Source organism: Microcebus murinus, chromosome 8, assembly GCF_040939455.1.
Source record: "Microcebus murinus isolate Inina chromosome 8, M.murinus_Inina_mat1.0, whole genome shotgun sequence".
Taxonomy (NCBI): domain Eukaryota; kingdom Metazoa; phylum Chordata; class Mammalia; order Primates; family Cheirogaleidae; genus Microcebus; species Microcebus murinus.
Genome location: NC_134111.1, coordinates 89,871,032 through 89,898,843, shown reverse-complemented (window position 1 = coordinate 89,898,843; position 27,812 = coordinate 89,871,032). Strand labels below are relative to the sequence as shown.

General features: G+C 56.0%; 2 protein-coding genes across 3 annotated transcripts; one reads left to right on the top strand and one right to left on the bottom strand.

Annotated features, from left to right (window-relative positions):
• Nucleotides 1-5,686: 5,686 nt before the first annotated feature.
• INHA (inhibin subunit alpha) lies at nt 5,687-8,441 on the bottom strand. The gene is made up of 2 exons (XM_012740145.3): nt 8,109-8,441; nt 5,687-6,712 (listed from the first exon to the last, which is right to left on the bottom strand). The coding sequence occupies exons 1-2, from the start codon at nt 8,377-8,379 to the stop codon at nt 5,877-5,879; spliced, it is 1,107 nt and encodes a 368-aa protein (XP_012595599.1). The 5' UTR covers nt 8,380-8,441; the 3' UTR covers nt 5,687-5,876.
• Nucleotides 8,442-9,139: 698 nt separating this feature from the next.
• OBSL1 (obscurin like cytoskeletal adaptor 1) lies at nt 9,140-27,791 on the top strand. Of its 2 annotated transcripts, XM_012740127.2 has the most exons (20): nt 9,140-10,490; nt 11,895-12,164; nt 12,252-12,503; nt 12,647-12,949; nt 13,128-13,424; nt 14,398-14,670; nt 15,811-16,083; nt 16,802-17,074; nt 20,051-20,323; nt 21,089-21,364; nt 21,437-21,724; nt 21,912-22,187; nt 22,813-23,082; nt 23,244-23,516; nt 24,486-24,752; nt 25,712-25,824; nt 26,334-26,490; nt 26,638-26,799; nt 27,136-27,240; nt 27,514-27,791. In XM_012740127.2, the coding sequence occupies exons 1-20, from the start codon at nt 9,476-9,478 to the stop codon at nt 27,789-27,791; spliced, it is 5,694 nt and encodes a 1,897-aa protein (XP_012595581.2). In that variant the 5' UTR covers nt 9,140-9,475. The 2 variants fall into 2 exon arrangements, with proteins under 2 accessions (XP_012595581.2, XP_012595586.2); XM_012740132.2 differs by lacking the exons at nt 20,051-20,323; nt 21,089-21,364; nt 21,437-21,724; ... (7 more) ...; nt 27,136-27,240; nt 27,514-27,791 and adding an exon at nt 17,444-17,725 and having other exon boundaries at nt 9,147-10,490.
• The last annotated feature ends 21 nt before the right edge of the window (nt 27,792-27,812 follow it).

Below are 27,812 nucleotides of genomic sequence, written 5' to 3'. Positions count from 1 at the left end.
AAAAGACTTTTTCTACAAGACACATATAGGTATGTCAACTCAGAAATGTCTGTCAGCATTTTACCTCTGTGGAGGGGACGGAAATTGGGAGTAACAATCATGGGGAACTTTAGCATTATCTTTAATATTTGAATCTTTCCTGTGAGCATGTGTCTATTTGTTACTTATGAAATCAAAAACAAGTAACTTCTTCTTCTTCTTTTTTTTTTGAGACAGGATCTTTCTCTGTTGCCCAGGCTGGAGTGCAATGGCATGATCACAGCCCACTGCAGCCTCAAACTCCTCAGCCTATCCTCCAGTCCCCGCCTCCCAAGTAGCAGGGACTACAACTTAAGCCACCACACCTGGCTAATTTTTCTATTTTTTGTAGAGCCTGGGTCTCGCTACGTTGCCCAGACTGGTCTTGAGCTCCTGGCTTCAAGTGATCCTCTTACCTCAGCCTCCCAAAGAGCTGGGATTACGGGCATGAGCCACCACACCTGGCCAAAAACAAGTAACATTTTTTTGAAAATAAAAATTAATAAACGAAGTTCCCAGGAAGGAGTAAAGGAGTGAAGACTTTTGCCATTTGGGAGTTAAGGCAAAATTCACAGAAAAGATAATATCAGAATTGGATCATAAAGGCAGCATTGCTAAAGACACGGCCGCTTGAGAAGAAAGTGACACAGGCAGGCAGTCCCCGGGTTACGGACGACTCGATTGACAGCGTTCCATACTTACAACAGGCTCCCAAGCCTCTCTATAAGAGTAATTTATAATTAAAAATTAAACTAATAATTAGGGAGCTAGTTTCTTCTGAGCATGTAAATAAACCCGCACAGCATAAGCAGTTCGTTGGGGCAGCACATTTATGCTAGCAGCTAGTCTCATAGACAGAGAAGCAGCTGATAAGAAACACAAGAATATGAAAAATCAGAAGATGTAGAGCCAAGAAAGAATGAGCTGAAGTCTTTTGTCTCATTGAAGCAGGATTTGCTAAGTTTGAGGAGCAAGATCCTAACATTGAGCAATTTACAAAGGTTTACCGTGCAGTTAGTGAGAAATTCAGCTGCTACAAGGCCATTTATGATGAAAAAGTGAAAAAGGCTGTGCAAACAAACAACTCTAGACACCTTTTTTTAGAAACCAACTTCAGGCCGGGCGAGGTGGCTCACGTGATTGCTCAAGGTCAGGAGTTCGAAACCAGCCTGATCAAGAGCAAGACCCCGTCTCTACTATAAATAGAAAGAAATTAATTGGCCAACTAATATATATAGAAAAAAAAAATTAGCCGGGCATGGTGGTGCATGCCTGTAGTCCCAGCTACTTGGGAGGCTGAGGCAGGATCACTTGAGCCCAGGAGTTTGAGGTTGCTGTGAGCGAGGCTGACACCACGGCACTCACTCTAGCCTGAGGATCAAAGCGAGACTCTGTCTCAAAAAAAAAAAAAAAAAAGAAAGAAAGAAACCAACTTCAATGGCAAGCTTCCCTCCTCCAGTAACAGAACCAAATCCTGATTCTCCAGCACCCACTCCCTCCTCTCCGGCACCATCTCCGTCAGCATATTCCGATTAACATCAGCTACCTTCTTGCCTCAGAAATGCCCCTTCCAATTAAGACATTGATGCAACATTAGGTGAATGCTAATCTTTAATGTTCTATTTTGAAATTTCTCTTATTTTCTATCTAAGCTGTTTGTATGAGTTTGTTTTTATGTTGTTTGTTTGCATCAAAAGAAAGAGCACAATAGTTTCTTTTATTATTACGGAACAGGGGTATTATTATTATTACGGTGTTACACTGTATTATTATTAGCACATATAAGCCATTATATTATTATTATTGTACTGTTCATCAGGGATCCGAGTTACATACAAATCAGACCTACAGACGTTCTTAGGAATGTATCTAGGGGCCAGGCATGGTGGCTCACACCTGTAATCCTAGCACTCTGGGAGGCTGAGGCGGGCGGATTGCCTGAGGTCAGGAGTTAGAGACCAGCCTGAGCAAGAGTGAGACCCCGTCTCTACTAAAAAAAAAAAAAAAAAAAATAGACATTAGCTGGACTACTACAAATATATAGAAAAAAAAAATTAGCTAGGAATGGTGGCCCATGCCTGTAGTCCCAGCTACTTGGGAGGCTAAGGCAGAAGGATTGCTTAAGCCCAGGAGTTTGAGGTTTCTGTGAGCTAGGCTGATGCTACGGCACTCTAGCCCAGGCAACAGAGAGAGACCTTGTCTTAAAATAAAAGGAATGTATCTGGGCCATAGCCGGGGGCCTGCCTGTACTTGAGGAATGACCAGAATTTGTGTCAAGAGGCTTTGGGTGTGTATGGTTGAGTGGGGAGAATAAAGGAGAAATGGGTAGATCAGGCTGCTAGAACAGGTTTAGTCAATTGTCTAGCACTTTTAGACCAGACAGAGGAGCTTGAACTTTGTGTAGGCAATTTTTTAACCCACCCTAAGTAACATGATCACATCGGAAGGATCCCTTGGCAGCCATGTGGAGAATGGATGGAAGGCCAGGGAGTGACTGGTTAAGAAGGCTGCTGAATTGCCCAATCAAGAACTGCAAAATAGCATCTATGTAGGGAAAGAGAAGGGCTTGATTTGAGAGATAATTAGGAGGAAGAACCAACTGTGCTTGCTTCTCAGCATCTACCCTGCCTCTTTGTGTTAACTCTCCCTGCTTTGGGGATACCACCCTTTTACACCTTTAGCCCTTGTGATTTAGGCGTTCGCTCCAGGCTCTAGGCGTAGGACATAGGACCTGGGCTAAGGCGTTAACTCAGGCCACCTTTCCTGGAGGAGCATGTGACCTTAATCAGTCCAATCAGGCCATCAAGACTTGTCCTGCAGGCCGGGCACGGTGGCTCACGCCTGTAATCCTAGCTCTCTGGGAGGGTGAGACGGGCGGATTGCTCGAGGTCAGGAGTTCAAAACCACCCTGAGCAAGAGCGAGACCTCGTCTCTACTATAAATAGAAATTAATTGGCCAACTAATATATATAGAAAAAATTAGCCAGGCATGGTGGCGCATGCCTGTAGTCCCAGCTACTCGGGAGGCTGAGGCAGGAGGATTGCTTGAGCCCAGGAGTTTGAGGTTGCTGTGAGCTAGGCTGATGCCATGGCACTCACTCTAGCCTGGGCAACAAGTGAGACTCTGTCTCAAAAAAAAAAAAAAAAAAAGACTTGTCCTGGGATTTTGTAAATGAACTCCCTCCTGCTGGACCAAGCTGTGTGGCAATGGGAGCCTGAGCTGCCCAGGGCCACCATGGATGTGGGGAGTAGAGCCTATAGATGGGTCCTAGTGACATCTTTTGAGCCTAAAACTGAACCACACCTAATCCAGCTGTGCCCGTGGATTTGTCATGAGCCAATGAGCCAGTGTTAGTGGATTTTTAAAAAGTTGTTTTGGTCTAAGCCAGTTTGAGTTCAGTTTTCTGTTTCAACTGACTCCAAATTAAGAGCATTTACAGAATGTCCCCGATGGTTAGCACAGGGAACAGGGAGCACCTCTGAAGTCCCTTGCTATTGGGTTGGTCTGATGATGAGGATCAAGGACAAAAAGATGTCTGTGGCCACTGGCGGGCCCCTCTTAGGGAGGGGTGGATATTCTTTCTGACTGGCTACATGAGCAGAATCTGAGGTCTTGGAGACCCTGGAAAGGGAGGCCCAGCCCAGTGACTCTTAGACTTTGGGATTTCTCAGATTTCACAGAGCAGCAAAATTCCAAAGAAAAATCTTAGGGTTCAAACTAGAATTGCCAGGTTTTAATTTTGTTAAGTAAAACCTTAAAAACAAACAAAAACTCATTGCTTTCTATCATCTTCATAACATCATGAAAGAAATAACGCTTTCTCACAAACACACACATATACACAAGCAGAAAGGATAATAGCTTCAGAATAAAGGACAGTCCTTTAAAAATGGATGTTTGGCTTTGTGAAAGATTCATATTCACTTTTCTCATTTTGTCTCAGACATGTGAAAACTTTTTACTTGCAACACCAATCTGCTAACTGGCCTCATGGAGAATCCTGTGCCTCTCAGTAGACTGTCCCCAGCACTCAGAGCTCAACCACATCCCAGAGACAGGGAGCATCTAGCTAACACAGGGTCCTTAGGGAGCCCCAACAGGAAGAATGAGGAGTTAAGCCTACTAGGACAATTGAAGATCCCTGGGAAAGGCCTCACTATTTGGACAGGGAAGCCAGACAGGGACAGGTAGAATACAGACACCACCGGCCAAGCCCAAGCAGCCCTCTCCCCAGTCTACACCCTGAGTAGGGACCTGCCGACCCCTGAGCGCAGAGTGGCTCCAATGTCTGATGTAGAAGAAGGTGGAGGCAAAGACTGTGAACAGACAGGTTTCCTCTCCAGAGCAGCGGGAGCCTCCTAGGGGACTCAGTGTCAACAGTCTGGGGCTTGTGCAGGAGCCTGTACGTGGGCTCCAAAGGGCTGCTATGCTGCAGGGAACAGTGGCTCATTCAGGTTAGCTCAAGTTGGGGTGAAGGGCCTTAGCGTAAGTGTGACAGGATGCTGGGGCAGGCATGTACGCACCCACCCATCGGGCTGGGCTGGTAGAAGGGTGTCTTTGACAAGTCAGAGACTCTGTGAGGATAAATACACAGTGGAGTTGTGCAGTCAATATCAGAAAGTGCTCTCAAGTTTGGTTTGATGGACTTGAACATTCCAGCCCCCTCCCCCCCACCGTTGGAGACTAGCTGGAAGAAATCTGCAGAAAGCCGGGAGCCTGGGGTGGGACAGAAGGATGAGGAGACCCGGGGGATAATGAGGAGAGTGAAAAAACCTGGAAGGAGGGCCAGAGAAGGGGACTTCCCAATGCCCAATTCTGAAGGCAGAATGGACTGACAGGAAACGCAATGAAAAAAGAAAGGACTATTTTCAACCATGCCCTGCACATACAGACTCACAAATGAGCGCATTTCTTTCTGGCAGTAGGCTCTGTCCACTGTCCCGACAACCTTAAGCACTGAGTTAAGGGGTTATGTAAAGATATACAGGGGGAATCAAGGGATTTCAGAAACCGGAATCCCAGTACAGTGAGGCCTCACAGAGTTTGCATGAAGAGACAGTGACAGATTCAAAGAAGCCCCAGGACCCTTGGCAAATTGAAATTGTCATGTCTTCATCCTGGTGATCTGACCTTAACACAGCACCAGCTCTCTGTCCTCATCGACTTCTTTCTGATCCTACCAAGTCATACATCTTTCCCTTACTTCCCAAGAGATCTCAAGATCTGACCAGCTCCAAACGATTCTCTCAGTGGAACTCCAAAAGCCAAAATCTCTAGCCAGGGTACAAATTATTCAACCTTGGGCTAATGTCCACCAGCTAGAGCAGAGAATGGCAGGGGAGAGGGCTTCCGGCTGCCTTGGATGTAGACACTGTGAGTGCACAGTCTCCTTTAGGTGTGCAGGGCAGGCAGCCTGAGCGACATGTCAGGTTCCGCCCGCAGGAGGGCCGGTTCTGTCTCCAGAGTGGCTGTCTGGGGAGCTTGGAGCACATCTGTGTCATTTCCCAGTGTTGCAGAGTCCTGACAGACACACATCCAATTACAGCTTTTGACCCCAGATATCCAAGGTCAAATGTAGCTGAGTGACCTGAGATCCCACAATGCCATGCTCCCAGGGCCCAGACCTCCCCAAGACCGTATCAGAGAAGTCCAAGAATGCATGCCAAGTCATATGCACTGTGTTCTTTATTGTCACATGTTACCCATGGGACAGGGGTGAGACGGGGAGGGGAGCCCTTAGGCAGAAAAGTGGAAGGAGGGGGAGTGGGAACCATCTATTTTCCAAGCTCTGCTCTTCCTCCCAGCTGATGATGGTGCAGGCTCAGTCACCAGCCATGGGATAAGGAAGTAGGACCCCCTAGATACAAGCACAGTGCTGCGTGAGAAGGTTGGGCACTGTCTCATACTTGAAAGAGTAACCTCCATCTGAGGTGGTGCGGACGCGGAGGGGCCTCATGGTCCCTGGGAGAGCAGCACAGCAGGGCTGGGCCCCTGGCACCAAGGAAAGGGGCTGGACAGGGGTAGGGGGAGCCCCAGAGACGGGCAGGGGCAAGTCTGGTGGGGTGGGCAGCCCACAGCCACCGTGACAGTAGTGGAAGATGAAACTGGGAGGGTGCACGATCCACCGATCCCAGCCCAACTCCTGGAAGGAAATGTTGAGTGCCGCTCTGTGGCAGTTGGCGTGGGCAGCCAGTTCCTCCGGAGGCCTCTGCAGCAGGCGCAGAGCGGCAGGAGACCAAGGCAAGGGCATCGGGGGAGTTGAGCGCCGGGCTCTCTCCCCTCCGCTGGGTGGTCTGGCCTTCGTATGGGCCACCAGGAAGGGCGTGGCCTCAGGCCGAGCTGAGCAGGAACAGAGAGGACAGCGCAGCAGTAGCACCAGCATAGGGTGGGTGAGCAGAGGGAGGGCAGAGGCAGCCAAGTGCAGCACGGCCCAGCGAGCGGGGGCCTGGCCCAAGGACGTGGGCACAGCTATGGGCCCCCCAGATGACAGGGCCAGAAGGCCTAACAGAGGCCCAGAGCTATTGGAGGCTGCAGCTGTGCTCTGTCTATCCAGCCCTGTATGGAACCACAGCTGGGCCGAAGTCACCTGGCGGCTGCGTGTGTGCTGGGATGGCCGGAACACATATGTGAAGAGTCCCTCCTCATCTTCCCGGGCAAGCTTTCCAGCACCTGGCTCGTCCTCACAGCTGGCACCTGCAGGAGACAGAAGGGAAGGAAGAGGGCAGCCCTACTAGCAGGACCTGGGACCCTCCGCACCAGGAGGGATGTGGCTGCCATTCGAAAGTGCTGGTGATTGGCCAAGCACTCTGCTGAGTGCCCTCCCAGACAGGGACGCTCCCCAGTCTTGGGGGGAACTTCCACAAGCTCCACATTTTTTAATTTCATCTTTTAAGGGCTTTAAAAAATATAAGACATTGCCAATTCTCTCTGAAGTGGTTTTACCAATTAATATTCCCATTAGCAATGTGTAAGAGGCCCTGTCACTCTCTACCTTCAACAACACCGAGAACTGTTAGACTTAAATGTTCGTTCATCAAATAATGTGAAAGGGTATCTTGGATGGTGTGTACATCGGTGTTTATTATATTATTCTTTATATCTTTTAGCATGTCAGGAACATTGTATAATAAATTATTTAAAATAATTCCATTTTAAAAAGACAGGTTAACACCAAATTAAAAAGTAAAGAGGAGGGGAAAAGGGAGAAGGAAAAGGAGGAGGAGGAGGAGGAAGAGAAGGAAGAGGGATGCAACTCAGAATAGAGAGCAGTGTGGCTGGCATCCTTACCCTGACATACGAATAGACTATACTAAATAATCATGGACCAGCATGAGTCAATAGCCCCCACTGGCAATGGGGGCTATACCATTACTTGGCTTCTCTCATTGTAAAGTCACAAGTGATCCATTTTCCAGATAACGAAACTGAGGCTTAGAGAGGTGAAGTGACATTCAGCAAGTAAGCGGCCAGGCTAGGTTTCTGCCTGATCCCAAAGCCATACTTTCTACTCACTGTGCTGCACGGAGGCCGAAACGAGGGAGGCAGGGGTCCTCTCTAGGAGAAAGGTGGGCCAGATGACAAGCAAGACCACCCAGAAGACAGCTTTATTTGTTCTAAGAGTGGAACGAGGGAACATACATAAGGAACTCCAGAGAAGGTAGGTTGGTTTCCTGGGAGAGTTTCCCAGCTCATCTTTTTCCTGCACTTCTGTTATCTTCTCAAGTCTCAGCTACTTGGGGCTAAAGAAACAGGGTTTGGGGTAGGGAGCAGAGGCAAAGACAAGAGGAAAGATGGCAGGAAGGGGCCGAATCACAGACACCTGTCTCTAGAGACCCTTGGTCTCCCAGACGCATACCTCCCAAATGCCTCCTATGGGCCACGAACTCTAGGTTCGCCGCCTCACTTAATCCTGAGAGGCAGATGTTACAGATGAGGAGACAGAGGCTCAGGGAGGTTTAGTAACTGGTCTCTTGCTGCAAAGCTACTGAGTGGCAGGGCCGGGATTCAAACCCAGTGTACCTGGCTCCCGAGCCCACGCTGTACCATGCTGCTTCTCAAAGTCACCCTGCCGGTTCCCCACCCTCATTACCTGTGGCTGGGAAAAGGATGGCCTGGGAAACATCCTCCTCCTTAGGCTCAGAGCCCCTTCGAATGAAGCCCCCTAGGGCATGTCTTCGGGGTAGACGCCTGACTCCAGGATCCCCACCTTCCCCGGTCACTGCCGGGGGCCCCAAGGCATCCAGGAACAGGGCCCTCACCTTGGCCAGGACTAGCTCCCGGTCCAGCTCTGGCTCGTGGCAGCCGGGCCTGCCCTGTGGGGCCAGCAGCAAGAGCAGCAACAGGGGCAGCTGGGGCACCATAGCTCACCTGGCCCTGCCAGCGGGGAAGCCACACCCTGCCCTGTGCCCCTTCGGTGAGGGTCTGCCCAGGACCTCCCCACTCTTCCCTCCCCATCCCACACCCGCCCTCTTCTACCCTTCTCACCCGTCTTCCCCAGGCCTTCCCACGCCCCACAGTCTGGCTTGCCCCTGCCCATGGCATTGAGACCTCCTATCTCTGACGCAGATGTCTGTGGCCCTGAGCCTTATCTCCCACTCCCGCCAGGAATGCGGGGGAGGGGGTTGAGGAGGGTTTTCACCCCAAATGACCTGACCTACACATACAAACATACGACCCCCTCCCCCTACACACACGTGCACACGCACACAGTGTGTGAGTCTCACATCCCAGTACCCCACACAGAGGTGACTTTAGGTGGGACAGGAGCCTGGGAGCTGGGTCGGCCAGCCCCTGAAAGTGTCATTTGTCAGGGAGACACAGTGCACCAGCCCCTCAGACCTTCTGGGGCCCCTTTCAATCAAGCAGCTGCTGGGGCAGCCATGAGGGGAAGGGCTGGGCTGGGGATAGAACTGGGGCTAGGACGGGGGGCAGGTGGTCCTGCCTGCTCTATACTTAGCCCGGGGAGCCAGTCTGGGCTCTTGTCCTCCAGCTGTGTCATCAGAGAATATTTTTGGGATTGGCAGCTGCAGGCGCCTCTGCCACTCAGGCCCAAGCCTGGCGGGCGGTAGGGGACCTGGCGGCTGGAGGTGGGAGGGAGGAGGGGAAAGAGGCCCAGGCTGTGGGAGGGGGCTGGGAAGAGAGGCTCCCAGGAGCAGGAAGCCAGGCCACGGGCGGGCGGAGGAGGCTGCGGGGCCCCTCACTGCAAAGGCAGACAGGAAGGACTGCCCCCTGAGCTCTAGGCTCCGGCCCGGAAACCGCCGCCGCCACCGCAGAGCTGCGGTTCGGGCCGAGGGTAAGAAGGCGAGCGGGAGCGGGCGGCAGGGGAGAGCTCCGCGGGTCCCCGCGCCCCGTCCCCGACGCGCCCCGCCTCCAGGGCTCTCGCCGCCGCTCTCGGCCTAGGCTCGCCCGCCGTCCGCCCTTCCCCCGCGCCGCTGCGGGCCGTGCGCGGCCGCCGCGATGAAGGCGGGCTCGGGGGATCAGGGGAGCCCCCCGTGCTTCCTGCGCTTCCCGCGGCCTGTGCGGGTGGTAAGTGGCGCCGAGGCCGAGCTCAAGTGCGTGGTCTTGGGGGAGCCGCCGCCCACTGTCGTGTGGGAGAAGGGCGGGCAGCAGCTGGCGGCCTCGGAGCGCCTGAGCTTCCCCGCGGACGGCGCCGAGCACGGCCTGCTGCTGAGCGGCGCGCTGCCCACCGATGCGGGGGTCTACGTCTGCCGCGCCCGCAACGCGGCGGGCGAGGCCTACGCGGCGGCCGCCGTCACCGTGCTGGAGCCGCCGCCCCCTGAGCCAGAGCCCCAGCCCGCCGAGCGCCCGCTGCCGCCGCCGCCGGGGGCCGGGGAGGGCGCCCCAGTGTTCCTGACCGGGCCGCGGTCCCAGTGGGTGCAGCGGGGGGCGGAGGTGGTGCTGACGTGCCAGGTGGGGGGCCTCCCCGAGCCCACGCTGTACTGGGAGAAGGACGGGATGGCCCTGGACGAAGTGTGGGACAGCAGCCACTTCACACTCGAGCCAGGCCGCGCCGAGGGTGGCCCAGGCGTGAGCCTGGCGCTGCGCATCCTGGCGGCGCGGCTGCCCGACTCGGGCGTCTACGTGTGCCACGCCCGCAACGCGCACGGCCACGCGCAGGCCGGCGCGCTGCTCCAGGTGCACCAGCCCCCCGAGAGCCCGCCTGAGGACCCCGAGGAGGCCCCGGCGCCCGTGGTAGAGCCGCTCAAGTGCGCGCCCAAGACCTTCTGGGTGAACGAGGGCAAGCACGCCAAGTTCCGCTGCTACGTGATGGGCAAGCCCGAGCCGGAGATCGAATGGCACTGGGAGGGCCGCCCGCTGCTCTCCGACCGCCGCCGCCTCATGTACCGAGACCGCGACGGCGGCTTTGTGCTCAAGGTGCTCTACTGCCAGGCCAAGGACCGCGGGCTCTACGTGTGCGCAGCGCGCAACTCGGCGGGACAGACGCTGAGCGCAGTGCAGCTGCATGTCAAAGGTACCCCAGCGGCCCAGGCGCCCAGCGCTGCCCAGAGGACTGGCGGTGGGGAGGGTGTGCAGGAATATTAAAATGCCATTTCCTGCTGCCTCCCACCCCCCCAGGGATTCGGATATAGTAGGCCTCCAAGGTACTGGGAACTTCTTAGCAAACTCCCCAAGTGATTTTGAGGGAGATGGTGGAAAACCACCAAACAGTGGCCCTAGAACTCTTGAGGGCCCTAGAACTCTTCGCCAGTGGTTTTCAACTTTATTGATATTTTAACCCAACTTCCTCAACTGCATACACATCTGGAGCCCCAATATATGAGACAGATTTTGTGCATGTAAATTGCTGAGTCTAAACTGATAACATACTTACAAAGCTAATCAGTGAGAACAGGGACCTGTTTTATTGAATACACACATTTGTAGTGGAGGCTGCATTCATAGCAGGTCTAGTCTTTGAACCCTGTGGTGAAGGCCCCGCTGCAAACATTAGCTTGAGGTACAACTGGTTCGCTGGAAAGGTAGACTTGAGGAGGACAAATGTCCTGCAATTTTTGACTATTGTTTTATTAAGCTACTCCCTAGATTTGAAAGAAGAGGAAGGCGAAGGAGAGAAAATCTATATTTCAAAGTTTAATCACCAGCAATATCTAATAAATGCATATATTACTCATAAACAGAAAATTCAAAGGAAAAAAAAATCCCAAACTCACACTAGAAGTTAAAACTCCATAATAGGGTTTCATCACAGCCCGAGGGATTACACCTTCACTAATTATTACCCAACTTTTCCCTCGGAGAAAAAAAGAGTTGGCAATTTCTCCTGAGTCCTGCCTGGCACAAAATCAAGCATGTAGCACCTGGGCTCCAGAGCCGACCTCACTGGTACAGTTCGATGTGCACAACCTGTCCAGGCCACCGCTGACCTGGAGCCCCATTGGGAAGAAAAGCCCAGCAGGCAGGCGAGAGGAGCTCAGCAGAGCTACACAAAAAGCTTGCATTCCAGCAACCCAAGTTAACCCTCTGGTTGTTTCCAACATTGTTTTCTCTCTTTTTTATTTGAAATACAGTTTTGAAAAGGGCTAAAATACATTCAATTCAACTCAGACCCTTGTAGATTATATGGGGTGCCTCTGAGGGACCCCAAGGTATAGTTTGGAAATCACTGTTCTGGTCCATCCTCTTTCCTCCCTTTCCCCATTTTACAAGTAAGGAAACTGAGGCCCAGCAATACTCAAATGGACTTGTTCAAGGTGATGTAGTCAGTAAATGCAGGGCTAGATGAGAATTTAGGCTTTTTGACTTCCCTTTCTGCTGGCCCTAGGCAGAGAGCACCAGCCTAAGCTAAGGTGTGTTTAGGAGTCCTCCCAGTCTGGCTCCTCTCCAGAGCCTTCTCTTGTCTCTCCCCTCTCTGCAGAGCCCCGCCTCCGGTTCACGAGGCCCCTGCAGGATGTGGAGGGCAGGGAGCATGGGATTGCTGTGCTGGAGTGTAAAGTACCCAACTCCCGCATCCCAACGGCCTGGTTCCGCGAGGACCAACGGCTGCTGCCCTGCCACAAGTACGAGCAGATTGAAGAGGGCGCCGTCCGGCGCCTCATCATCCACAGGCTGAAGGCCGACGATGACGGCGTCTACCTGTGCGAGATGCGGAGCCGGGTGCGCACCGTGGCCAACGTGACGGTCAAAGGTCGGCTGGCCAGTGGGGAGGAGGCCGAGGCTGAGGCTGAGGCAGGTGCGCAGAGTCCGGGCTGAGGGGTTCCTGTCCACCTCTCAGGGCCCATCCTGAAGCGGCTGCCGCGCAAGCTCGATGTCCTGGAGGGAGAGAACGCAGTGCTGCTGGTGGAGACACAAGAGGCTGGCGTCGAGGGGCACTGGAGCCGCGATGGCGAGGAGCTGCCAGCCACCTGCCAGAGCAGCTCCGGCCACATGCATGCCCTGGTCCTTCCAGGAGTCACCCGAGAAGATGCTGGAGAGGTCACCTTTAGCCTGGGCAACTCCCGTACCACCACCCTGCTTAGAGTCAAATGTGAGGGCAGGAAGGCCTTCGGGCAGGAGGGCTGGGCGGGAGGGTGACCAGATGCCAGAGCCGAGTTGGTGAAGTGGATTTGAGGTGGAAGGGCTATGGAGGCCTGAGCAAGGCTGGAAACATATTCCCTGCCTTGGTCTCAGGCGTCAAGCACAGTCCCCCGGGACCCCCCGTGTTGGTAGAGATGTTCAAGGGCCACAAGAACACGGTGCTTTTGACTTGGAAGCCTCCCGAGCCAGCTCCCGAGACCCCTTTCATCTACCGGCTGGAGCGGCAGGAGGTGGGCTCTGAAGACTGGATCCAGTGCTTCAGCATCGAGAAGGCCGGAGCCGTGGAGGTGCCGGGGGACTGTGTGCCCTGTGAGGGTGACTACCGCTTCCGCGTCTGCACCGTCAGCGAACACGGCCGCAGTCCCCACGTTGTGTTCCACGGTTCTGCTCACCTCGGTGAGTCGGTCCTGCTGGACCCTGCCCATTGGTGGCCACACCCTAAGTCCTGTCCCCCATCACCCCATCTCCCTTCCTGGGCCCTCAGTGCCTGTCCTCTCATACACCTTCCACCCGCCTGCCTCTGCCCTCTGCCGCCCCTTCTCATTCTGATGGCTACACTCTGTCCCTGCCTCAGTGCCCACAGCTCGCCTGGTGGCAGGTCTGGAGGATGTGCAGGTATACGACGGGGAAGATGCCGTCTTCTCCCTCGATCTCTCCACCATCATCCAGGGCACCTGGTTCCTTAATGGGGAAGAGCTCAAGAGTAATGAGCCAGAGGGCCAGGTGGCCCCTGGGGCCCTGCGGTACCGTGTGGAGCAGAAGGGCCTACAGCACAGACTGATCTTGCAAGCAGTCAAGCACGAGGACAGTGGGGCCCTAGTGGGCTTCAGCTGCCCTGGTGTGCAGGACTCAGCCGCCCTCACCATCCAAGGTTGGTGCTGGTAGGGACCTGGGTGGGCAGTTAGGGTCAAGAGACCAAAGTCTGACGCTGTTCCCATTTCTCACATGTGGGCCAGGAAAGTAAGGAGCATCCATCTGAGATGGGTTCACATTGAGGGCTCAGGTCCAGAAGACAGAGTTCAACCCCTGTGAACAGGCAGGGCACCCCCTGTTATCTTGTCAGCATCGTACCTCAATTCCTTGGAGTGCACTGTGGCTTACAGAATTCTGTCATATTTGTATTTCATTTGAGAAACACAGACTCTGGCCACTAGTCCCAGACAGCCCACCTGCAGTATTATCTAATAGCTGCTGTTGTCATAGCAACTTCCTGTGCCTGGCAGTCCTAATCACTTTACATAGATTATCACAGTCCTCTCAATAGCCCTGTAAGATAGGTTGCTTTGTAATCCCCATTTTCTAGATAGGGAAATGAGGCACAGAGAGGTTAAGTGATTTGGCCAAAGTCACAAAGCTAATGAGTGGTGGTGCCGATTATGAACCCAGGCAGTCTGGCTTCAAATCCTACTATGCCACCTGCTAAAACAGGGAAGGAGAGGGAATGAGGCTTACCTCAGGGGGACGATTGGGGATGCGAAGCTGGAAGTTCAAGGAACATGCATTTGTCATCTCACCATTGCTGGAGTCTGTAAGGCCAATCACGGGATCCATTGGCGCCCAAGCACAGGGCCTAGAGGTGATAGCTTCCTGCACCACAGGCAGGGGGCAACCAGAGCAGCATTCCCAAAATGTGATGAGAGTCCCTATATCAGAATCACCCTGGGGGCCTGCATGCTGGGAGGGTCTAAGAATTCTGCATTTTTAGCAGGCTCCCTAGGAATTCTTATGCACAGCAAAACCACTGCTCTTAAGAGTTGGCGTGTCAGCCCAAACCACGTATCCACCGCTACACGGAGCACATGCACTGGGGAGAGGGGTGCTTATCTGTGCTTCTCCCCATGCAGAGAGCCCAGTGCACATCCTGAGCCCCCAGGACAAGGTGTCATTGACCTTCACGACCTGGGAGAGGGTGGTGCTGACCTGTGAGCTCTCACGGGCAGACTTCCCAGCCACCTGGTACAAGGATGGGCAGAAGGTGGAGGAAAGCGAGTCACTGGTGGTAAAGGTGGATGGGCGCAAACACCGCCTGATCCTGCCTGAGGCCAAACTGCAGGACAGCGGCGAGTTTGAGTGCAGAACGGAAGGGGTCTCGGCCGTCTTCGATGTCACCATCCGAGGTCAGGAACCATGCTAGCCTGGGCTTTTCTAGTGGAGGCTGTTTCTGGGGGCCATGCAAGCCCTATCCCCCAGTCTGCCTGCTGAGACCCTAGTGAGCCCGGGGATGTGTTTCAGGTCACTTGCTGCACTTGCTCCTTAACCTCTTGTGCACCGAAACCTTCTAGCATGCTTGCTCTCCACATACCCTCTGCTGGGTTGGGTGGGGAACAAAATGCAATTAAGGGGGAGATACAAGAGCTGACATTGCCTGGGCAGCTACTCTGAGTCAAATACTAGGCTAAGTACATTCAATATACACTTTCATTTCATCTTTACAACTAGGTGAGGGGCAATATATCTCCAGTTCACAGATGAGGAAACTGAGGCTCTAAGAGGTTATATGACCTCCCACTCATTGTCACACAGCCAGCAAACACCACAGCTTGGAGTCACACCTAGGCCTGTGCTTCTCCAGCTGCTCCAGGTGGTCAAAGTCTTTGGGACCACCTTGGAGCTTGTTACAAAGGCATATGCCCAGGTCCCCTGGACTGTCCACGCCAGAATCTTCATGTGGAGCCTTGGGATCCTCACTAACCAAGTGCCAACTCTCTGGGAGGGAAGGCTGGGAGCCATGGAGCCCACTCATCTTCTCACTTTGAGTGGAAGTCCTATTTTCACCACCATTGCCAGGAGGTCCTGTGGTCCTGCCTGAATTCACCTGGTGGCAGGGAACTCACTACATGTAGAGAGCGGCTGTCCCACTGTTGCCATTTGTTAGGTCATTCTCCACCTCCTGCCCATTCTGGGGGCTTCTTGCAGTAGAAGTAGCAAGCATGGATATCACGTGGCTTGCGATAGTCAACACCCTTCAGCCTGGACAAACTGGCTGCCACTGTGCCAATTCTCTGAGCCTCTTTCTCTCCATGTCCCCACCCAGCCACCTGTGACCCTCTGGAGACTCATGGAGGAGCACTCAGGTGCCACATGATCTGCCATGCCCTCAGTATGCCATGTCATCACCCCTGGGCTCCTACACAGTGTGGCCTTAGCCCTCCTCCAGTGTGCTGTGGAGACTGTTGTCTCCTGGCCACACCGCCAGTTTGGACTTGTGTACTGTGTAGGGGGGTGTCTGTGTGACCCCACCTCTGCTCCCCACCCAGATCCCCCAGTGCACATCGTGGACCCCCAGGAGCATGTGTTTGTTCATGCCATCACCTCTGAGTGCGTCATGCTGACGTGTGAGGTGGACCGAGAGGATGCCCCAGTGTGCTGGTACAAGGACGGGCAGGAGGTGGAGGAGAGTGACCTCATGGTGCTGGAAAGTGAAGGGCCCCATCACCGCCTGGTGCTGCCTGCCGCCCAGCCCTCAGATGGGGGCGAGTTCCAGTGCGTCGCTGGAGAGGAGCGTGCCTACTTCACCGTCACCATCACAGGTGGGGGGCCAGGCGGGTCACGGTGGGACAGGACAACTGGAGCAGCTGTCACACTTTCACTCCTGGGTCACTGTTCCCAGCCACTGCTGCCCCTACCCTAGCTGATCGGACCTCCTCTCTTGCTCCTCCATGCAAGCTGTATCCAGACTCAGGAAATGTGTTGCCATGAGCACACTGGTCATGGCTACACCTGGCCCCAGGGAAGCCCTGCCTTCTCCATTCTCCTAAAGACCCCTGCCAGGGGGAACTTCGAGAATGCAAATTTGTTGCAGGGCAGGGTCTAGGGCAGGTGGTCCCAGGCATGAGAGGGACCAGAAGATCTCAGAGGCCTGCAGGAGACCCCAGCTGCATGTGGGGACCCAACCCTCCTCTCCCAGTTCTACTCTTCATACTATCCCTGTCCCAACCCAGAGAATGTGGAGTGTTTGTATAGCTGCGGCTGTCACCATGGTCCCCGTGTGCTGTACAGCACAGACTGCAATTCCTGATGTGCTTTGGTGACTGTGGGTCTCATTGGCCATGACGGCTATGTTCAGGGAATCGTGTGTCTCTAGCTGTACCTGCCTAAGCTGTTGTGAGCCACAGTCTGAAAGAGGCCCCTCTTCTTTAGCACATAGCCTAGCTTCCGTGAGTAGGGACAGGGCCTGGATTAGGGGGGGCAGCAGGGCACACCAGGCCCAGCCCCTCATGCCCAGCGGTGCCTGTCCCTGTCCTCCAGACGTGTCCTCGTGGATCGTGTACCCCAGCGGCAAGGTGTATGTGGCAGCCGTGCGCCTGGAGCGCGTGGTGCTGACCTGCGAGCTGTGCCGGCCGTGGGCCGAGGTGCGCTGGACCAAGGACGGTGAGGAGGTGGTGGAGAGCCCTGCGCTTCTCCTGCAGAAGGAAGAAACCGTCCGCCGCCTAGTGCTGCCCGCTGTCCAGCTCGAGGACTCCGGCGAGTACTTGTGTGAAATCGATGATGAGTCGGCCTCCTTCACTGTCACTGTCACAGGTGTGGGTCCACCCCAACTCTTTAGGATCACCAGAGAACAGCCCCCAGCCCTGGGGGAGCTGTCCACACTTCCCCTGCTGGCACACTGGGGAGAGGGCGGTGTGGGCTGTGGGTGCATGTGCCAGGGTTCCTGGCAGGAAGAGCCCAGGGCGCCTCCTTGATGCCCAGGGCCAGGGCTGGCCATGTGCCACCAGCTCATTTACTGAGCCCTCTCTATGGGCCAGGCAGTGGGCGTCACTGGAGAGTAACGCAGACAGTCCCTGTTCTCAGCTGCCAGTCTAGCCGGGGAGGCAGCTGTTAACCAGGGGTCGCAAACGGGCAGTCCCCGGGCCCCACGCAGCCCACACATGTGCTTTGTTTGGCCTGCAGAGTCTTACCAAAGTCAGGACAGTTCAAATAACAATCCGGAGTTATGCGTCCTCTTGAAAAAGCCGAAGACCCGGCGGCTGTGGTCACGCTTCCCCCCATGGCGACGAACAGCTGGCACTGAGTAGCAGCGCCCCGTAACCGGGGCCCACATTCCTCCTCGAGCCTCCCTGCCATTCCTTTTTGCCTCACCCAACCCTTCAGCCACTGCTAACTGACCTGTCCCCTGTGGGCATTTGAGTTTGCGACCCCTGTGTTAAACCAATAAACGTGCAAATAAATGTACAGTGACACCTGGTGATAAGTGCTGTGAGGGCAGAGGGCTCAGGAGAGCAGAGCAGGTGGATCGGGGAGGGCCTCGGAGAAAGCCACCATTCCACACACAAGAGCCAGCAGCACGCAGACAAACATGGTCCTTCCTTCCTAGAGTGCACAAGGTCTCAGTGTGGGTTGTTAGGGCCACCATAGAGAGCCTCAGGCTGGGGGCTGCTGTCCTGGTGGGGCTGAGCAGGAAGTTCCTTCAATGCTGATACAGGAGCCGAGCTGAGTGGGCTGGGGTGTGGCCAGGAGGTTGGAAGGGGATGTTCAAGGTGGGGGTTGGGGGAAAGCTCAGGACGACTACAGAAGTGACAGGGGCTAGGGCTCATGGAGCCAATCTCAGTGTGTGTGGTGGGGTCAGGGGTCATAGGGCCACCTAGGCAGCTCTGGGTGGCACAGAAGAACCCCGATGTCTGCACTGGAGTGCTCATCCTACTGCTGGCACAGGCCTGTCATCCCCTCCCCTTCCCTGCCCCAGCCTAGGCTGAGCTGCTCCCCACTCCCTGCACCCCAGGTAGTACAGCCTGGCACACATAAGCCACAATGCCAAAGAGGCCTTCTGCATGTGTTCTGTCTTGCAGCGAGTTACCTTCACCCTCTCCCACCCCCAGTCCTGGCCACAGCCGCAGATTCCAGACTATACCAGACTCTTCACAGGGAAGTTCATACAAACACCACCTCTCCTCCAGGCTGGAGTGAATCAAGTCTGATGACAGGCTGAGGTCCCAAGGCCATGCAGGCACCCAAGCCACCATCGCTGCACCCTGTGCTCACCCACTACTCCATCCCCTCCGCCAATATTTGGGCAACTGCACCCTGCAATCTCCTGGCCTTACTGGGCCCCAGAAAACCAGCCTGCATCCTCCAGCCTCTTAGAGCAAGCCCATCTGGGGAGGTGGGTTATGTGGTCCCATGGCAGGTGTCCCCATGGAGGTGGCCGGCTGGGTGCGAGCTTGTGGGCGCGTCTGCCCACGCACCCCCTACAAAACCGGGAAGCTAGCAGTTCCTCGGCCCAGCCACAAGGGGGCCAAACGCTAAAGGAGCACAAAAGTCCCCTGGAAACTTGGAAGATTCCAGGGGCTCACCCCAGCATGGGTGTGTGGGCAGGCCTGGGCTAAAGGCACTGGTCACCGCCAATATTGACGTGTCTTCCTTTCTGTGGAGCAGTGACCGGCGCTTGGAGATGAGCTCCCAGAACCAGCATTTAGCATCTCTGGGGAACTCTCAGGTGTTGGCAACTGTCATGCACAGATGCAGAAAGCATTACTGAGTCCCTGCAAACCTTGGCTTGGAATTCCCACCACTGCCTGCGGAGTCTGAGCCTCCCTTTAACAGATGGCATTTCTTCCTCTTGCCCTGGAGTAGATGTAGCCAGCTGTGACCTTAAGGAAGTTAATCACTCCCCGGTTCTCTCACCTGGAAAATGGGGGATAACGCAATACCCACCTCGTAGGATTGCTGTGAGGGTCACTAAGTCTAGTGCGTAGGTCTGCCTGCTGGAACCTTGGGAAGCAGTGATAAGTGTCTGCTATTATAGATCCACCCTCCTTTATCCACAATTCTGAAATTCAAAAAACTCTCAAAAGTTTTTTTTACAAGTTTGATAGTCAAAGTCATTTCAGTTAAACCTGAGCTTGACCACTGAGTAGCTGTTTCTACTCTTTATCCTGCTTAGGGTGAATGTAACATGTTATTTATTTATTTATTTATTTTTGAGACAGAGTCTCACTTTGTTGCCCAGGCTAGAGTGAGTGCAGTGGCATCAGCCTAGCTCACGACAACCTCAAACTCCTGGGCTCAAGCGATCCTGCTGCCTCAGCCTCCTGAGTAGCCAGGACTACAAGCATGCACCACCATGCCTGGCTAATTTTTTTTCTATATATATTAGTAGGCCAATTAATTTATTTCTATTTATAGTAGAGACGGGGTCTTGCTCGTGCTCAGGCTGGTTTCGAACTCCTGACCTTGAGCAATCACGCCCGCCTCGGCCTCCCAGAATGCCAGGATTACAGGCATGAGCCACCGTGCCTGGCCTGTAACATGTTATTGACAGAAGTGTCACTGTGACCGATGATGGGGGCTGAGGGAGGCGTATGCTGTATGATAAATGCATCTTTCTGGAATCCAAAGCATTCCAGATCATGTAACACCTCTGGCCCCAGGGATTTCAGAGAACAGATTGTGGACCTGTTATTGCTTATTATAATTATACTTTTTACTCTTACTATCATGTGGGTGACAGGGAGGCTGACGGTGAGTTTGTGACGACCTGTGGTTGCACCCACTCTGCAGAGCCCCCGGTGCAGATCATATACCCCCGGGATGAGGTGACCTTGATCGCCGTGACCTTGGAGTGTGTGGTGCTGATGTGCGAGCTGTCCCAGGAGGATGCTCCCGTGCGCTGGTACAAGGACGGGCTCGAGGTGGAGGAGAGCGAGTCCCTGGTGCTGGAGAGGGATGGGCCACGCTGCCGCCTGGTGCTGCCTGCTGCCCTGCCCGAGGATGGGGGCGAATTTGTGTGTGACGCTGGAGACGACTCGGCCTTCTTCACCGTCACTGTCACAGGTGGGCAGTCTGTGGGGCACCCCAGGGAGGTAGAGAGGCAAGGGACTGAGGCACCAAACTAGCCCTGCTCCTCACTCCCACACCCCCCTCTCCTTCTCTAGTCCCCTCATTCTCAGCCATCAGAGAGTCCTGCTTGCCCAAATCAGGTTGGGACAGTGACCAGAGGCCTGGTGGGAGGGGACCCAGCATTTATGACCATTCATTCATTCAACAAATACTTACTGAATAACTACTATATGCTTGCAGTGTTCTAGATGCTGGGGTTATAGTAGTGAACCAGTAAGACAAAGCCGCCTGCCTTTGTGGAGCTTGCACTCTAGTGAGGGTGGACAGACAAAAATAAGCAAAACAGATGGTTTGTCAGGAAGTGATAAATGCATAGGAAGCAAAGCAGGGAAAGGGGACAGGAAGTGGGGGTGGGTTTAGAGTGGGGTTTGCACTGGGTCAAGTGGATCCGGGTGTGAGTCCAGATCTGCCTCTTTTTGTGTGATCTTGGGCAAGTCAATTTCCTCTAAAGAGGCCTCAGGCCCTGGTCTGTAAAGTGCAGCTGACGGCTGCACGCCTCCTGGGGGGCGGTCAGGGTAACTGAGAACAGAGCTGCAGTGTGCTTGGCACAGTGCCTGGCACGCGACAGGTGCCCAGGGATTGCACCTGGCACCATTCCCGAGAGCTGTGTTGCAAGAGAGGAGGGCTGGGAATCTGGTGGGTGAGGCAGGGAGAGGTCAGCTGGCTAAGCCCGTGTGTCCCTCTCTCTGTCCCCACCAGCCCCACCAGAGAGGATTGTGCACCCAGCAGCCCGCTGCCTGGATCTGCAGTTCGGGACACCGGGGCGTGTGGAACTGCGCTGTGAGGTGGCTCCAGCTGGGTCCCAGGTGCGCTGGTACAAGGATGGGCTGGAGGTGGAGGCATCAGACACCCTGCAGTTGGGTGCTGAGGGGCCCGTCCGCACCTTGACCCTGCCACATGCCCAGCCTGAGGATGCTGGGGAGTATGTATGTGAGACCCGTGATGAAGCCATCACCTTTAACGTCAGCCTGGCTGGTGAGTGCTCCTGGCCAGCCCAGGACAGGGAGGCAGGGACAAGCAGGGGCTGACACTCCTCTCTCTGTCCAGAGTCACCAGTGCAGTTCCTTGCCCCAGAGGCAGCCCCTAGCCCTCTGTGTGTGGCCCCTGGGGAGCCAGTGATGCTGAGCTGTGAACTGTCCCGGGCTGGAGCCCCTGTGTTCTGGAGCCACGATGGGAGGCCTGTGCAGGAGGGAGAGGGCCTGGAGCTCCACGCCGAGGGCCCGCGCCGTGTCCTCTGCATCCGGGCTGCAGGCCTCGCCCACGCAGGCCTCTACACCTGCCAGTCCGGGGCAGCCCCAGGAGCCCCGAGCGTCAGCTTCACTGTCCAGGTGGCTGGTGAGTATAGTCCGGACAGAATGCCTGTGAGAAGCACCCCAACACCCATAGGTTTCCCCGCTTTTTGAGCATGCCTTGTCCAGCCCCTGCCCCACCTCCCTCAGTGCCTTTTCCCCTTCTCGCCCGCCACTGCCCCCGCATAGCCTCGAGCCTCTCCTCCCAGTGACCCCCAGCTCTGACCCCACAGAGCCCCCTGTGCGGGTGGTGGCCCCCGAGGCAGCCCAGACGAGGGTTCGAAGCACCCCAGGCGGGGACCTAGAGCTGGTGGTGCACCTCTCCGGGCCGGGGGGCCCTGTGCGCTGGTACAAGGACGGGGAGCGACTGGCGAGCCAGGGGCGGGTGCGGCTGGAGCAGGCCGGGGCCAGGCAGGTGCTGCGGGTGCGGGGGGCGCGGAGCGGGGACGCTGGGGAGTACCTGTGCGACGCGCCCCAGGACAGCCGCATCTTCCTCGTCAGCGTGGAAGGTAACAGTGCACCCCTCACACCCTGGGCCCTGGCACCCCAAGGACCACCCCCACCATTCTAGGGCCCAGCCATCCCTGCACCCCTGCCTCCCTGCCTCTGGCCCCACCCAATGCATGTGTGACTATTTCATGGATGAGGCTTGGGGCTCCCTCTTCCAGAAACCCTCAGATAGGAGGAGACATAGCCCACCCCGTGCTTAAAACCAGGGGCTCTGGAGTCGACCCACCAGGTTCTAACCTGGAATCCGAGCCCCAGTAGTTGTGTGACGTTGGCCAAGTTTCTTCACCTCTCTGAGCCTCAGCTCTGGAATGAGGGGACAGTGCTGGTCTTGTAGGCCTGCCATGACAAGTAAATGCTATAAATAGGGTCCATGGCAAATGATCTGCTGTTACTAGGGAGTCGGAGAGGTGGGGTGCCAGGCCAGGGCTGACAAGAGCTGGCCAAAAGGAGTGGCAGGGAGTTGGCATCTTGTCTTTTGAGACACCCCTATGGCTGACACACAGTAGTTCCTCACGAAAGGTTTGGTAAATGGCTGGGGAATGAGGGCCCATACCCTGAGGAGGGGATGGAAAGGAGGGAGGGGGACAGACCCAGCCCAGCTCACTGCCTGGCCCCACCCTCCAGAGCCGCCGCCAGTGAAGCTGGTCTCAGAGCTGACACCACTAACGGTCCATGAGGGCGATGATGCCACATTCCGGTGTGAAGTCTCCCCACCAGATGCCGATGTCACCTGGCTGCGTAATGGGGCCGTTGTCACTCCAGGGCCCCAGCTGGAGATGGCCCAGAATGGCTCAAGCCGCACCCTGACCTTACGAAGCTGCCAGCTGGGGGACTCGGGGACGGTGACTGTACAGGCTGGAAGCACAGCCACAAGTGCCCGGCTCCACGTTCGAGGTTTGGTCCTGATGAAGAAGAAATGCTCTGCTCCCTGTTCCCGTACTCCCAGCCCTGGCCCCAGCAGCCTTGCCCTTCTGCTAGGCACAGCCCGGTGGGATGGCACAGGGGCCAGCCCCAGCCCCCACCAGGCTCCAAGCCTCCTCCCTCTTCCCCACCAGAGACGGAGCTGCTGTTCCTGCGGCGGTTGCAGGACGTGCGGGCCGAGGAAGGCCAGGACGTTTGCCTCGAGGTGGAGACAGGCCGAGTGGGTGCAGCGGGGGCCGTGCGCTGGGTGCGAGGTGGGGAGCCCCTGGCCCAAGACTCTCGCCTGTCCATGGCCCAGGATGGCCACATCCACCGCCTCTTCATCCACGGTGTCATACTGGCCGACCAGGGCACCTACGGCTGTGAGAGCCACCACGATCGCACCCTGGCCAGGCTCAGCGTGAGGCGTGAGTGCCCCGTCCTGTCCTAACACATCACTCACTCACAGCACAGCCCTTCCTGGCTGTCCTGGAGCCCTTCAGCCCTCCACCAAAGTGCCCCTCACCACTGAGGAACCTGCAGCAGCCTGCCCAAAGCAACCCTTTTCTTTTTCTAATGTTTCCTAGTTACCTTAGAAGTCCATGCGGATTTTGCATTCCATTTCGTATTTCTAAGTTGGCTTTGCTATAAACATAAATATTATACTCCAGAAAGACTTGCTGCGCTTATCCTTCAGTCATGTGCCCCGGGGATACACGTGCCTATTTAAGGAGCAGGGATGACTGGCAAACAGCACCCACACCGCCCACACCAAGCTTGAGCCCTCTATTGCCTGGGTGACCACATGCAAGTTACCTGACTTCTCTGGGCCAAGTCTCCTTAAAAATGACCCTTCCTCAAGGGTGTTTGAGCACATTGGCTGAGATAACATGAAAAATGTCCACACAGAGCTTGGTGAAGGGTTGTCATTGGTGATACATATTCTCTCCTAATTTATATCATTCATGTCATTGTCACAATAAACCCATGTCCCAATGCTATTTACTTTGTACAGTTGGGACAACTAGGCCCAGAGAGGTCAAACAGTTGCCAAAGATCACACAGCACACCAACTCTGTGGTACAGCTGGGTTCCAATCCTGGTGTGTCTGACTCCAAATTCCATGCCACTTCTGGTGTCACAGCACCCCTCACTCAGACTCCAAAATGCCCTAACCACACTCACCTGTGTCCTCCTCTCCTGACCCCAGTATGGCACCCGCACCACGTCTGGCTGCCTATGCTCCCTTCTTCCTGCACCCTGGCTCTGAACGCCTTTTGTCAGGGCCTTAAGTGGGGTGTTGGGAAGTGCAGGCAGGGCCAGGGGTGGGTGAGCCCCTGCAGCCTCTGCCTGAGCTAGAGGCCTCACCCTCCCTCTCTCCCACCTCCCCCCACCAGCAAGGCAGCTGAAGGTGCTGCGGCCTCTGGAAGATGTGACTGTCAGTGAGGGGGGCAGTGCCACCTTCCAGCTGGAGCTGTCCCAGGAGGGTGTGACTGGGGAGTGGGCCCGAGGTGGAATCCGGCTGCAACCAGGACCCAAGTGCCACATTGACGTAGAGGGCCACACTCACCGTCTGGTACTGAATGGACTGGGCCTGGCTGACGCGGGCTGCATCTCCTTCACGGTGGATTCCCTGCGCTGTGCAGCCAGACTCACTGTGAGAGGTGTGGCCTCGAAGACTACAACCTGCCTGGTGACCCGTGTGGCCCTATTGACCTCCTGGGTGTGACTACTGACCCCTCTACACGTGTGGCCCCCACTGACCATACTTGTCCCAATGTGGCCCTTACTGACCTCCCCGCAAGAGTGTGGCTCCCCTGACCCTTTGGCCCTGTGTGGCCCCAGTGACTGCACTGCCTGAGTGTGGTTCCTCTGACCACTCCAGGCCCGTGTAGACCCTGACTGGCCCACGCCCTGCAAACCACTGACCATGCCACTGTGAGCATGCCCGTGCCAGTGTGGTCCCTACTGTCTACCTGCCTGCATGTGGCCCCACCGACCACTCGGTGACCACACTGACCAGGTTGCCTGCCATGGTCCCCTCTGCCTGCCTGTGTCCAGTGACCACTCCAGTCCCTCCAGCCCACTGACTGTGCCTAAGGGTGATTACACTAACAATTCTGCCTGAACTGTCCCCCATTTTTGTTTTAAGTCCCGGCATGTTCCCCATTGACCATGCCTGCTCCAGGGCCCCCCAGGCTTCTCTGAACCCATTGTGCCCCCACTGACCAGTGTCTCCTACTGTCCACTCCAGCCAAGCATGACTCACTGACCATGCCCACCTGTGGGTGACTCCACTCACATCTCTGCTCTAGTTTTCCAGTTCCCCCTTAGCCTCCAACATGTCCCCCACTAACCACCTCAAAGTGTGACTCCCAGCTGGCCGTTCCTGCCTCATTGATTCTCTGGCCCTTCTATGTCCCCCACTGATCAGTATCCTTAGCATCCTTGTTGGATGATTTGTCTCAGCACATCCCTCACAATGGCCTCCACTGATCACCTTGTCTAGATGTGTCCACCATTGACTGCTTGTGCCTAAGTGTGTCCTTGTCCTTGCAAGCTGGGTCCCCATTCTGCCCTTATCCTTGCTCCCTCTACACTCTCCTCCATCTCCCTCTCCCAGAGGTCCCAGTGACCATTGTGCGGGGGCTGCAGGACCTAGAGGTGACAGAGGGCGACACAGCTACGTTTGAGTGCGAGCTTTCCCAAACCTTGGCTGATGTTACCTGGGAGAAGGTCAGAACCCAGCCCAAAAAACTTCAGCATAACAACAATAACAATGCCCCAAACAGAAACAACTAATACGGCATGGACTGGATGTGTGCCAAGATTGATATTACATTTAATCCTTTAATCCTTACAAGCCTAGGAGGCAGGTCTTGTTATCCTCTATGAAGAAATTGACGCTCAGTGGGAGGTTACCTGCCCAATGGCAGACAAAAGAGGTAGCCCATGCTTGAGTCCAGGTTTGCCTAATTCCAGAATCCGCGCCCATGCCCTGTGTGGTCGGTATCCGGCCCTGGGCTTCCTGAGCCTCTGGTGCTCCTTCGTGGCACCAACGTCTCCAAAGGGTGACATCTTCTCTAAGAAGTTCCTGGGGCGGCCCCAAAGGGGTGGGACAGCTCGTCCCGCATAAACGCGCCTAGAGACCACTTGGTATCAACAGAGGGCGCCGCCGCCTTCCAGGGCCGGGACGTCTATGCCCAGCCTGGCTCGCCCCGACGCTCTGCAACTCCCGCCTCTAGGACGGGCGCGCGCTCACCCCCAGCCCTCGGCTTCGGCTCCAGGCCCTCGGCACACGCCGCCTTCTTCAGCTGCGGCGTTGCAGCCCCTCGGACGCCGGGACCTACAGCTGCGCGGTGGGGACGGCCTGCGCCGGGCCTGTGCGTCTGACGGTGCGAGGTGGGTAAGGGGCGATGCCGGGGCAGGGCACAGCTTCGGACACGGGAGTTGCGGACTGGTTCTTTCCCCGGGGCTTTTACAAAGGAAGGAGTGAGCGTGGTCTGTCCCGCCCCGCTCCCACCTCACTCCCCGGACTCCGCCCTCCAGAGCGCACGGTGGCTGTGCTCTCTGAGCTCCGGTCGGTGAGGGCCCGCGAAGGTGACGGCGCCACGTTCGAGTGCACCGTGTCAGAGGCCGAGACGACGGGGCGCTGGGAGCTCGGAGGCCGCCCGCTGAGACCCGGAGGCCGCGTTCGCATCCGACAGGAAGGTCTGACCGCCTTCCCACCGCGCTCTCTATACCCTTGCGGTCCCGACCCAGGCTCAGACAGACCCCGCCCCACCAGGATAAGCCCCGCCTCCGGCCCGAACGGACCCCGCCCCACGATCCCCGCCTCCCGGCCCTTCTCCCGCCCCCCAGTCTTTCCCCAGCCCCCAGCTCTGAATCCTAGACCGCTGCTCTTCCCCCTCTGCATCCCGGTGCCGCCCACCCTAGCGCACATATAAGGCGTCCAAACCGACCCAGGGGCCTTCTTCGGCCCCACCCTCATCCCCGAACCCTCCTCAGAGCCGGCTTCGGCCTCACTAGCGCCCCCCTCACCCCCAGGGAAGAAACACATTCTGGTGCTGAGCGAGTTGCGCGCCGAGGACGCCGGTGAAGTCCGCTTCCAGGCGGGACCCGCCCAGTCCTTGGCTCTACTGGAGGTGGAGGGTAAGTAACTGGGGTTAAGGCGACAGGGAAGGGGACATCATCTCCTGCGGCTGGTCCTAGGAATGCTTCCTCCCTACCGTCCCCTCCCCTTGTGGGACTCTTCTGGGGCAGTCATAGAGGGCAGCGCGTTTTATGGGGAAGAGACTTTGGGTTGGGGATACAGAAAACAGACCGGTGGCAGGCCAGGAGTGGAGGCCGCAGGGAGGGAAGCTGCGCCTCTCCAGGAGGCCATGCGTGTCCCTATTAACTTAAGCCCCCACCCCTCATCCCCAGCATTGCCTCTCCAGATGTGCCGCCGCCCCCCTCTGGAGAAGACAGTTCTGGTGGGCCGCCGGGCGGTGCTAGAGGTGACTGTGTCCCGCTTGGGGGGCCACGTGTGCTGGTTGCGGGAGGGGGTCGAGCTGTGCCCAGGAGACAAGTATGAGATGCGCAGCCACGGCCCCACCCACAGCCTGGTCATCCATGACGTGCGACCTGAGGACCAGGGCGCTTACTGCTGCCAGGCTGGCCAGGACAGTGCCCACACACGGCTGCTGGTAGAGGGTGAGTAAAGCCAACGGGGCAGAGGTCAG